Source organism: Coregonus lavaretus, assembly GCF_964263955.1.
Source record: "Coregonus lavaretus genome assembly, chromosome: 22".
Lineage (NCBI taxonomy): Eukaryota > Metazoa > Chordata > Actinopteri > Salmoniformes > Salmonidae > Coregonus > Coregonus lavaretus.
Genome location: NC_140009.1, coordinates 3,083,008 through 3,095,955, shown reverse-complemented (window position 1 = coordinate 3,095,955; position 12,948 = coordinate 3,083,008). Strand labels below are relative to the sequence as shown.

Here is a 12,948-nt window from a genome sequence, read left to right as displayed (position 1 = left end):
GACGCTTATAATGTATCTAGTATTGTTTACATTGTTCAAAACGGTTATTATATTAAACGGAAAAGTATTTTTTAATCTAACTGTTCGGTACACATAATATTACGCAGCGCTCGCTCCTTCCCTTATTTTTCTTGATCTCCTGTATTTTCCACAACTAGTCACATTTATTCCACACATTACATTTACGTCATTTAGCAGATGCTCTTATCCAGAGCGACTTACATGAGCAATTAGGGTTAAGTGCCTTGCTTAAGGGCACGTCAACAGATTTTTCACCTAGTCGGCTCGGGGATTAGAACCAGCAACCTTTCGGTTACTGGCACAACACTCTTACCCACTAAGCCACCTGCCACATCTGACTTCCCCTTTACCTCCTGAGCAACCAGTAAACATTCCCCCCGTTACGGGTTTACTTTTCACATGTGACAGCATCTATTTTGCTGTCACATGTGTTACGGTGTTCAGAGTTATTGTTATAACCAATTTATTGATGCGTTTATGATATGCTTATAGGTCGGGCCTTATTGGTCACGTACATGCGAAGCATACATGTTGTTACGTAAAGAGAGCAAGGGTTGAGGGGATAGCGAATGCTTTTCCAAAACAAATGAGGGATTTCGGTAACATCATTTTTCAGTCAGAAATGGCTGTAATTATGTTGCAGCTTCAGGAACATGGACAGCGGTATATATACACTGTTGATGTGTGGTGGTCGCTGCACCAGAGAGGAGAGAGAGACAATGGGTGCTAGTCGAACAGTCACTCGCTGTCTTTTTTTTTTTTTACACAGTCTGAGCAAGTCTGAGCTAGGCTCGGCACAATCAAATCAATTTGTGTGTCTTAATTATTTCATCAAACAGTTAGCTTAAAGTATCAGATAAGCTCAGTGCATACAGTTGATTTGATTAAAACACATAGGACATGTCTATGTATGGAAAAATGCGTGTTACATTTTTTTTTGACCAATCGATTGGTCGAAAGAATAGACGACTCTTGGTTGACCAAGATATTTTTTTGGGTCGGGGACAGCCCTAATCCCCAGAGTGTTCACATTTCTCTCATGTTGTAGCTACATACAAATATTAAATAAACAATTTATTTGGGAAATATCCAGTCTTTGCTATTTTCTTCATTACCATGCTGATGATTTCAAGTTGTATTGGATTTATTTGTATCTGTTAAAGACGTTGAATACATGTTGTTCAGCTGGTTGAGAGAATGCAAAGAGTATGCAAAGCTGTCATCAAGGCTACTTTGAAGAATATAAAATATAAAATATATTTTGATTTGTTTAACACTTTTTTGGTTACTACATGATTCCATATGCGTTATTTCATAGTTCTGATGTCTTCACTATTATTAAAATAGTAAAAATAAAGAAAAACCCTTGAATGGGGCAGCAGGTAGCTTAGTGGTTAAGCGCGTTGTGCCGGTAACCGAAAGGTCGCTGGTTCTAATCCCCGAGCCGACTAGGTGAAAAATCCGTCGATGTGCCCTTAAGCAAGGCACTTAACCCTTATTGCTCCTGTAAGGTGCTCTGGATAAGAGCGGTCCAACCTGGGCCATCATGGAGTTACAGTCAAGCCTTCCAACTTCTCCTGTCTCACTCCTGTGCTGCCCATGAACCTTGGCACCCATGTTTTGAATCCCATTGTCTAGAACTCCCTTAAAATCTGGTCCCAATTCCAAAATCACTTTAGCCTTAAAAAAGCAAGCTGCTTCTCCCCATTAACATCTAATCATCTCTTCCCAGCGTCGCAGATTGACACAGCATTCCGGTTCTGGCATAGGAAAGGTCTGGTGTTTTTTGGGACCTATTTGTTGATAACACATTTGTCTCATTTGATACTCTGAGGGTTGACCATAAAATTCCCAATACCCACTTTTTTTTAAGATACCTGCAAACTCGCAGCTTTGCCAAAAAAACATTTCCCTTCATTTCCACTCGAGCACACTAAGTGTCCAGTCAAGAGGTGCTTAGATCTTAACACGTATCTGAAGGGCATAATCTCCAGATTATACAACATAATACAGAACATTAATCCGCCTTCCTTGGCAAATACTACATCTGCATGGGTGTAGAGCTACATGATGACATATAGCAACATAGTATTGAGCGTAACCACACCTCCTCATTTTGCATAAAGGCATGGGCTCATTCAGTTCAAAGTTTTGCACCGTCTCCATTACTCAAATGACAGATTGGCAAAAACATATATCCAAATGTTGACCCCAAGTGTTTTGAGATGCCACCAGAGTCCAGAGACTGTGGGACACATGTTCTGGTCATTCCAATCTCTGAGTGGCTTCTGGGACCCCATTTTGTTTAGGCATTTCTCACATACGTGTAATAAAATTGTTAGCCCCTGTCGTGTATTAGGATTATGCCTTTGTTAAATATTTTTCATGAAGAAATGGAATGTTGTTTATCTTAGTTCAAATGTAGCAGTTGGAGGGTGACGCCCCAGGGGGGATAGGTGATTGGACGAAAAAGGGAGCAACCCATTTATTGCCATTGTTTATAAGTAGGACCTAGACGAAGAGCGGGCAGAAGCATTCAGATTAATTTGGGAAGGTGCTTCTCCAGACACCGCGGGTCTGTAACTTATGCTGTAAACGCGTGATATTAATAAAAGCCTCTAATCACGGTGCAGCCTAAGCGGACTCTTTGTTGACAGCAATAATTGCCAGCATTCACCCGATACGACACCCCAATCCGTTCACTGCCATTTTTGCCTCAAACTACCCCTAGACCAGAATGCTACCACGCATCAGGCCAATGATAGTATTTGCCTCGCTGCTAGCTCGCCGCCTTGTCCTCTTTCACTGTAAGTCTGCAAAGCCGCCTTCCTTTACGCAGTGGGTTAAGGAGGTGATGTCATCTCTGCCTCTGGAGAAGGTTAGGTACACTGTGCATGGGTCCCGAGGGGTGGATGGGAGGGAGGGAGGGATTTTTTACTGCAACACTTTGCCACAAAACTAATTTGCATGTGAAAATATGAGCAAAATATGCGGCAAATTGGCCAAAGGTTTGCCACAACTGTTTGTCAGAAGCCTGTTTATTTGGTAAGAGAGCTACTTATTTACCTCAGCCTTCCTAGTCAGCTAGCTAGCTAGCCAGCCAATGTTATTTAACTAACATTAGCTAGCTAGCTAACTGTTATTGTAGCTTTCTGTTTGTATGTAGCTTGCAATTTAACGGCATCCCTCAAGGAGATTTTGTTTTATCTTTCCAACCAGGTGAAGTACTATGAAGGCACAACTGATCTCGACAAGAGGCACAACATTTGTAGGGGGGGCACAGGAATTCACAAATCAGGATAACGTTAAGCAGTTAACTTCTATTAGATCACTTGGAAGGATTTATTGTACAACCATTTTTCAACATAGCCAGCCAGATAGTTGGTCATCTACATGTTGCTAGCTACAGTATACATTTAGTTATATGTCTGTCATATTGAGGTATCTAGCTATAAGTAACCCTGATCAATCAAATGGATAGGTGTAAGCAAATATGGTAACTCCAACTGCCCTTAACTAGGTGTCTTCACTAGACAGACAGACAGACAGACAGACAGACAGACAGACAGACAGACAGACAGACAGACAGACAGACAGACAGGCAGCCAGACAGACAGACAGGCAGGCAGGCAGGCAGGCAGACAGACAGACAGACAGACAGAGAGAGGAAGAAAGTAAAAATGAAAGGATGAACATGAGAGAGGGAGGTTGGAAGAGAGTGAAAGACAGAGAGAGAGATGGAGAGAGAGAGGGAGAGAGAAACAGAGAAAGACAACAGTGCAAATTTACTTAGACTAGTATTTCAACGACTCTTCTCTTCCAACTTGTTAGGCAATCACATGTACCTAACAGGGAAGGATGGCCAGCCACACAGGAGGGTTATTTTCACTAAGGAGGAGAAGGAGACCGTACTGATCGAGATGCATGCTGGCCATTTCGGAGTGAAGCGCATGATTGCCAAAATCAACCTACGCTTCTTCTGGTGTGGGATTCTCAAGGATGTGGACAGCTGGGCAAGTGAACATTTTGTTTTTCAATCACATTCTATTATATTTTGAAATTATTATGATTTCAATGAATGTCATATCAGAGCGCACACAATGTTTCAATTTGTCACTTTGTGCTTAAAGGTCAGTTCCTGTCTAGGCTGCCAGAGGTTTGAGAGGGTGAAGACTGTGGCGCAGGAGTTGAAGCCCATTTGTTGAAGTTGTTTCACCTGATGGCACATGATCGGTAAGTGTCACAATTTAAATTCTGTCCTGATAAGTTGTTTTGTAATGGTCGCTTTATTTGACCACAGCAGAGTTCAACATTATATAATGTGTGTGTGTGTCAGTATGCTAATGAATATGAAAATCTGCGTACTGTATGACACAGATACGGGTAAGAATAAAGTAATCTTCTCTCTAACACTTTAATTGTTAGGGGTGGACCTCAATCGGACCCTTCATGAAATCCAGGAACTGGCGTCTGACGGCGACCGATCACTTTAGCAAGCGGGTGGAGGCAACACCCATTAAGGTCAGTAAAGGAAGAGAATGTGCTTTACTCTAAAATTCCCTTCTGTAACCCATTAAAAAGGGTGCTTGGAACCAATAATTTATTTACGTTTTGTATGATACCCATCAAGGACGAGACTGGCGAGGCCACCTCCAAGGCGATGATGGACATCTTTAACACCCTGATCCTGAGGTCTCCTTGAGTTGTGAACTCTAGAACAAGGATATCATAGGCTATATTCTGTCGCTAACTATATAAATAGCCAAGTCTATTTACTGATGTGCGATTTTCTTTTAGACCAACCAAGCCTTGTTCAAGGACTGGGGGGGTGAAGCACCGGGTCTCTGCTGCGTATCATCCACAGACCAACGGTTTGTTTTAAGTTTTCTTTTTACAATTTGATCTTTATCCATGGTACATAATCGGACAGATTGTGAAGGCTGCCTTCGAGGACCACCTTCAGGCAAGGTCTGAGAAGGACGTGGAGGTTTTTGACCAGGTAAAAATGGTTGTCTGCTGTTAATTTATTTTCTGGCTCTCCAAGAGATATGTAAGAGATGTATTTGTAATCATATGACATATAATTGCATTTATTTCTGTTATTGATCAAGGTGAGACTGAACATGGACAAGACGCAGGAGAAGCAGAAGGAGACCTACCGGAGGAGAATCACTGGAGGAGAGCTACCGGAGGAGAAGCAGAAGGAGAGCCACTGGAGCAGAATCACTGGAGGAGAGCTACCGGAGGAGAAGCAGAAGGAGAGCTACCGGAGGAGAATCACTGGAGGAGAGCTACCGGAGGAGAATCACTGGAGGAGAGCTACCGGAGGAGAATCAGAAGGAGAGCTACTGGAGGAGATTTTCACTGGAGGAGAATCACTGGAGGAGAGCTACCGGAGGAGAATCACTGGAGGAGAGCTACCGGAGGAGAATCAGAAGGAGAGCTACCGGAGGATTAATCACTGGAGGAGAACTACCGGAGGAGCATCACTGGAGGAGAGCTACCGGAGGAGAATCAGAAGGAGAGCTACCGGAGGAGAATCAGAAGGAGAGCTACCGGAGGATATTTTCACTGGAGGAGAGCTACCGGAGGAGAATCACTGGAGGAGAGCTACCGGAGGAGAATCAAGAAGGGGGACCAAGTGCTTCGACATCCGGGAGAATGACTTGGTTTGGAAGAAGGACGAAAGGAAGGCGAGACCTGGGAAACCTCGCTGCTCTTTCGCTCCTAGCTGGGGTCAACATCCATTAATGTGAATATTAAAATCTCAGATAATAACTATTTGCGTTTGCACACAAAATAACCTGAAGCTAGTTTTAGTTTTCCTAACACTGATATTCTTCTCATTATGTCTTCCTAGGGTTACCTCGGTGGAAGCCAACAACATTCTCCAGTTGGAACATTTGGACGGTCGACCACTGAAAGCCCTGACATTTGAGAAAGCAAGAAATTGTAGTCATGCTGAGCTTATAAAAATGTACCTCTACAATTTACCTCTCCGAATGACTTTAGGACCATCGACTGTCCGAGACACCCAGGAGGTATCCCATCCACCAGAGCCAGTGAGTTCGGATCAATCGGACTGGAGGAACAGGGCCAGGTAAGTCCAGTCACTGGACTAGAAGACACTAGTGTCTAACAGGGGAAGGTCATCCTTCCGTCACACTCCTGGTTAGACAATTTTACAATTGATCATTGTTCAAGCTCTTTTGCAGGTGCAGCATCCAGGAGTGGGACGCCTCCCTGCGGTGGGCAGCATTGCCATGCTCTCAGCAGTACCAACACTGGCCCAGGGGTTAGTCCAGATAGTCCATCTCAAGGCTAAAGTTACATAAATGTAACTTGTATTTCATGATTTGAAGCAGAATTGAGTGAATATTGCATTACGTTTAAAAAAATTAAAATTCAATTTAATTGAATATTCAAATGCAATATTTATATATTCAGTTTCAATATGGTAGATATTGCATTCATTGTCTGTGTATCAAGTTTACAAACTATAATTTCAAGTTTATCAAAGTTTCATATATTCAACTTCTCAGATGCATCCAGATTCAGTTTCAAATTCAGTTCTGTAAATTCAGATTCAAAACCAGAGACAAATAAAATAAAATAAAATACAACAGGTGTAGACCTTACAGTGAAATGCTTACTTACAAGCCCTTAACCAACAATGCAGTTTTAAGAAAAATAAGAGTTAAGGAAATATTTACTAAATAAACTAAAGTAAAAAATAAACTAATAAGTAACACAATAAAATAACAATAACGAGGCTATATACAGGGGGTACCGGTACCGAGTCAATGTGCGGGAGTACAGGTTAGTCGAGGTAATTGAGGTAATATGTACATGTAGATAGGGGTGAAGTGACTATGCAAAGATAATAAACAGTGAGTAGCAGCAGCGTAAATAAAGGCGGGGGGGGGGGGTGGGGGGGTCAATGCGAATAGTCTGGGTAGCCATGATTAGATGTTCAGGAGTCTTATGGCTTGGGGGTAGAAGCTGTTAAGGAGCCTCTTGGACCTAGACTTGGCGCTCCGGTACCGCTTACCATGCGTTAGCAGAGAGAACAGTCTATGACTAGCGTAGCTGGAATTTTTAGGGCCTTCCTCTGACACCGCCTGGTATATAGGTCCTGGATGGCAGGAAGCTTGGCCCCGGTGATGTACTGGGCCATATGCACTACCCTCTGTAGCGCCTTGTGGTCGGATGCCGAGCAGTTGCCATACCAGGCGGTGATGCAACCAGTCAGGATGCTCTCGATGGTGCAGCTGTAGAACTTTTTGAGGATCTGAGGACCCATGCCAAATCTTTTCAGTCTCCTGAGGGGGAATAGGCTTTGTTGTGCCCTCTTCACGACTGTCTTGGTGTGTTTGGACCATGATAGTGTGTTGGTGATGTAGCCACCAAGGAACTTGAAGCTCTCGACCTGCTCCACTAAAGCCCCGTTGATGAGAATAGGGGTGTGCTCGGCCCTCCTTTTCCTGTAGACCACGATCATCTCCTTTGTCTTGATCACGTTGAGGGAGAGGTTGTTGTTCTGGCACCACACTGCCAGGTCTCTGACCTCCTCCCTATAGGCCCGTCAGGAAGTCAAGGATCCAGTTGCAGAGGGAGGTGTTTAGTCCCAGGGTCCTTAGCTTAGTGGTGAGCTTTGAGGGCACAATGGTGTTGAACACTGAGCTGTAGTCAATTAACAGCATTCTCACGTAGGTGTTCCTTTTGTCCAGGTGGGAAAGGGCAGTGTGGAGTGCAATAGAGATTACATCGTCTGTGGATCTGTTGGGGTGGTATGTGAATTGAAGTGGGTCTAGGGTTTCTGGGATGATGGTGTTGATGTGAGCCATGACCAGCCTTTCAAAGCCCTTCATGGCTACAGACGTGAGTGCTAAGGGTCGGTAGTCATTTAGGCAGGTTACGTTGGTGTTCTTGGGCACAGGGACTATGGTGGTCTGCTTGAAACATGTAGATATTACAGACTTGTTCAGGGACAGGTTGTAAATGTCAGTGAATACACTTGCCAGTTGGTCAGCGCATGCTCTGAGTACACGTCCTGGTAATCCGTCTGGCCCTGCGGCCTTGTGAATGTTGACCTGTTTAAAGGTCTTACTCACATCGGCTACGGCGAGCATGATCACACAGTCGTCCGGAACAGCTGGTGCTCTCATGCATGCTTCAGTGTTGCTTGCCTCGAAGAATGCATATAAGTCATTTAGCTTCTAATGTGGTCAACATCCTAGTACTACTACTTTGCCAGCCAAGAAAAGCCAGGAAAAGTAGAGGAGAACAGATGGAATTAAACGCTCACTGTGGTAAACAGAAGCTTCTGGCTATTTCAGAAGCCAACGTGGCATGTTTCCTTTATTTTCTTCCTATGAATTTGGATCTAGCATTTGAACCGTTTGGCTATAAGCTATTATGACCCCATTGCTGAAAGCTGAGACTCTCCGTAATATGGATGTGTCTTCTGTTCCCCTCTATGATGATCACAGGCCACGTTAGAAGGGAGTGAGGTGGCAAAGTACCAGGATGTTGTCTCTGGTTTTGAATCTGAATTTACAGAACTGAATTTGAATGCATCTGAGAAGTTGAATATATGAAACTTTGATAAACTTTAAATTATAGTTTGTAAACTTGATACAAAGACAACGAATGCAATATCTACCATATTGAAACTGAATATATAAATATATAACATTGAATTAGAAAATTGAATGTAATATTCACTAAATTCAGTTTCAATTCATGAAACAAGTTATGTTTATGAATTCAATGATTCAATTTGTGCATTACAAATTGAAAAATATGAAATTCAAATTCAATATCCTAATAGATATTCAAAATTATGGAATTCAAATACAATTTCTGTTGCCACTGAATACCCTTCTCCATAGCCATTAATATTTTGTGCCCAATTCCAAATCCAACTTTAGGCCAGGGTTGGTTTGGAACTGGACATTGGTTTCTAGTTGGTGTTTGCATATCTAGAGGTTCTAGATTTGTGTAAGTAGTAATATGGCAGAAGTGTCCCGGAGCCAATTACACAGCAGGGTTGAGTCATCACCATAATGATACACCTATCCAAGCCCCATCGGCTCAAACACTGAAAAGATAGATAGGGCCTTAATTAAACTGCGTAGGAAATAATTTTAAAAAATACACTTGTCTTGGCCACATATTTAGCAGATGTTATTGCGGGTGCAGCGAAATATAACTTCCAACTAAACCAGGCCCATGTTATTGAACATTAAGTCACTTCCAGCTAAACCAGGCCCATGTTATTGAACATTAAGTAACTTCCAGCTAAACCAGGCCCATGTTATTGAACATTAAGTGTACTTCCAGCTAAACCAGGCCCATGTTATTGAACATTAAGTAACTTCCAGTGCCCTTCTCCATCTCTGGACACCTCCTTCCATCCCTCACCACCCTCATCAACCCCACTGATGTCATAAATTACAGACAGGTATCCTTTTTTTTTCTGTCTGACATTAACATTTTTGCATTTCTGATCAAACATTTTATTTAAATTAAATCATTCAATAACTGTATTTTTACATACGTGATCTACCTGTAACCTGTGTGTTTGCTTGTTTCCGTCTCTGTCTCCTCCCCTGTTCCCTTTAGCTCTGCTCCTGTTTTCCAGGACCTAGGGGTTCTGCCCAACACCCAGACCTGCTCCCTTTAACTCTGCTCCTGTTCTCCAGGACCTTGGGGTTCTGCCCAACACCCAGACCTGTTCCCTTTAACTCTGCTCCTGTTCTCCAGGACCTTGGGGTTCTGCCCAACACCCAGACCTGTTCCCTTTAGCTCTGCTCCTGTTCTCCAGGACCCAGGGGTTCTGCCCAACACCCAGACCTGCTCCCTTTAGCTCTGCTCCTGTTCTCCAGGACCTAGGGGTTCTGCCCAACACCCAGACCTGCTCCCTTTAACTCTGCTCCTGTTCTCCAGGACCTTGGGGTTCGGCCCAACACCCAGACGTGGATCCACCTGATGTCCTCCGTTACCAACCTCCCTCTCCAACGTTTCATTACATCATCTAGAGCTACTGTTACCGTCATGTTGTCATTATCTGATAAGAACGTTTTCTTGCTCTCTCATACTGTGCACATAATATGTGAGATACACAGATGAACTAAAAACACTAGCACTGCAAAAACACTCAGAACAAAGAGAGCAGCAGTGCCTGGACTTCCCAGTCTCCCTCTCCGAGGCCTCCTTCCGAGACTGGCTGCCTGTTGAGAACAAGTGACAGGCAGAACCTCCCACCCACACAGCGACCCCCTCCTCTCTATTACACACACCAGAATTCAGTATTTCAGTCTATGATTACCATGTGAGTGTACAAAAAAAATTAATTAATGACACACCTGTACCACAATAATCTTAAATATTGCCAGGTTGGTTTTCACATCTGTTTCACAAGGTGTTCATTGTTGTAAATTGTAACGTATCCCTTGACGGTATTTGTTAGTTCAACATTATTCATTGTTGTATCCTTGAACCTACAGTAGGTACATATATATTTCAACCACAAGGGTGTGCTAATGAGCTATGGGAGATAGATTTTTACAAAATCATAATAGAGAACTACTGAAATAATACTTTTTCAGTGAAGACAAGACATGAGGAGGGGATGCTCAAAATAAAAACATGGCAGCCAGACAAGCCAGTGTATATATCAAATGGATTTGCATATGAATGGAGTGGAAATTAGCTGACTTTCTGATCTGTAAGGTAAGTAACATTAATGTGTCAAGCAGATTACACGTCTTCTTTGCTATTTCTGCAACGTTTAAGACATGGATTTCATGTTGTTGAAATGTTAAAAGGTGCAATATGCAGAAATTGCTCCGCCATTTCCTGGTTGCTAAAATTCGAATAATTTTTGTTTATACATTAACATTTACATTTTAGTAATTTTAGCAGACGCTCTTATCCAGAGCGACTTACAGTTAGTGAATGCATACATGTATTTTTTTTGATATTTTTTTATACTGGCCCCCCGTGGGAAACGAACCCACATCCCTGCCGGCCAAACCCTCCCCTACCTTGGACGACGCTGGACCAATTGTGCACCGCCCATGGGTCTTATGTGACAAAACAAGCAATGCATAGTGTAGAGAATCATTGTACAATCTAAACTGCTGTAAAATATATTTTCAATAACCAAACATATTGTATTTTCAGCAGTTTGAAGCTGCTGTACAAAACCGAATGTAAAAGACGCAAAAAACGAAACTTAAAGAACAGGAAGCACATAGAACAGATCTACCGCTTCTTAGACTTGCCTTTCAATGAGAATGACAGATCTATAACACATTTCTATGTGAATTCGGTCAGGTCGCTCAAAAAGTTACATATCGCAAGGTACCCAAAAGTACTGTAGTTTGAAGTAGTTTTTTAAAATCTTATTAGCTAAAAAAATCTCATTTAAACAGTGAAATTGTCGCGGAAATCAGCTTTGTTTACATAGTGGGGATGAATATAATGTAATTATTTTCATCCCCGCTATGTATGGTCCTCTGTAGCTCAGCTGGTAGAGCACGGCGCTTGTAACGCCAAGGTAGTGGGTTCGATCCCCAGGACCACCCATACACAAAAATGTATGCACACATGACTGTAAGTCACTTTGGATAAAAGCATCTGCTAAATGGCATATTATTATTAATTCAGGCTCCAAAATTAGACGCATTAGGTCATCATAGCGTTGTGATGCAGGGGGGGGACACTATTTGGCATGACAGGCCAGTCTTGCATCTGTGACATAATGGCTTCTGTGACAGCATTTGGCAGCACCATTGAGGGCTTTCTCTATTTTAAAGTGGTTCATTTCTTCTTCTACTACTTCTATGAGTCTGTAAACAAACTGAAAAGGGTGCATACTGCCACCTGGAGGGTGTTGTTTGAACAGGTATAACATTTCGGTTGCTGGCACAGCGCTCTTAACCACTAAGCTACCTGCTGCCCCGGTTGGTGATTTAATGCCACCTGGAGGGTGTTGTTTGAACAAGTATAACGCCCCGGTTGGTGATTTACTGCCACCTGGAGGGTGTTGTTTGAACAAGTATAACGCCCCGGTTGGTGATTTAATGCCACCTGGAGTTATGGAAAGTTTGTTTAGGACCCTTTCTGTTGACCTGGATCTTCATTAATTCAGGTCCCAACCAGTTGACTACTTCAAAATAGTCAAAGCCCTTAATGTGTGCGATGTGAAGGGTGTGTGTGCGATGTGAAGGGTGTGTGTGTGTGTGTGTGTGTGTGTGTGTGTGTGTAGCGGTGCGCGACGCAGGGCCGGGATGGGCTCACACACTCACTCTGTGCGTCTTTAAAGTCATCGTGGTCGTCAGGTAGGCGGTGCAGGTAATCTTTCAGCAGCAGCTCGTAGCGAGGGATCCTCTGAACCGGCTCCAACATGTGGTGCTGTAAGGTCAGGTTACCACAGCGATCCTCTCTCTGAGGGACACACACACACCAAGATATGAGAGATAAACACCCACACCCTACATAAACACAGAGCGGACAGAGAGAATATCTACACTGAGTGGACAAAACATTAAGGACACCTTCCTAATGTTGAGTTGCACCCTTTTTTGCCCTCAGACAGCCTCAATTCGTCGGGGGGCATGGACTCTACAAGGTGTCGAAAGCGTTCCACAGGGATGCTGGCCCATGTTGACTCCAATGCTTCCCACAGTTGTGTCAAGTTGGCTGGATGTCCTTTGGGTGGTGGACCATTGTTGATACACACGGGAAACTGTTGAGCGTGAAAAAACAGTGTGTCTGCCACCTACTACCGTACCCCGTTCAAAGGCACTTCAATATTTTGTCTTGCCCACTCACCCTCTGAATGGCACACATACACAACCCATGTCTCAATAGTCTCAAGGTATAACCATCCTTCTTTAACCTGTCTCCTCCCCTTCA

At 43.2% G+C, this 12,948-nt stretch overlaps 1 protein-coding gene across 1 annotated transcript in view; it reads right to left on the bottom strand.

The window, feature by feature from the left end:
• fgd1 (FYVE, RhoGEF and PH domain containing 1) overlaps nucleotides 1-12,948 on the bottom strand; it is a gene marked incomplete at its 5' end in the record, with an annotated part of 178,809 nt that overhangs the window by 21,506 nt on the left and 144,355 nt on the right. The window contains one exon of the mRNA XM_084186771.1: nucleotides 12,339-12,477. Within this exon, the coding sequence (XP_084042897.1) occupies nucleotides 12,339-12,477 (139 nt within the window). The remainder of the gene's footprint in view (nucleotides 1-12,338; nucleotides 12,478-12,948) is intronic.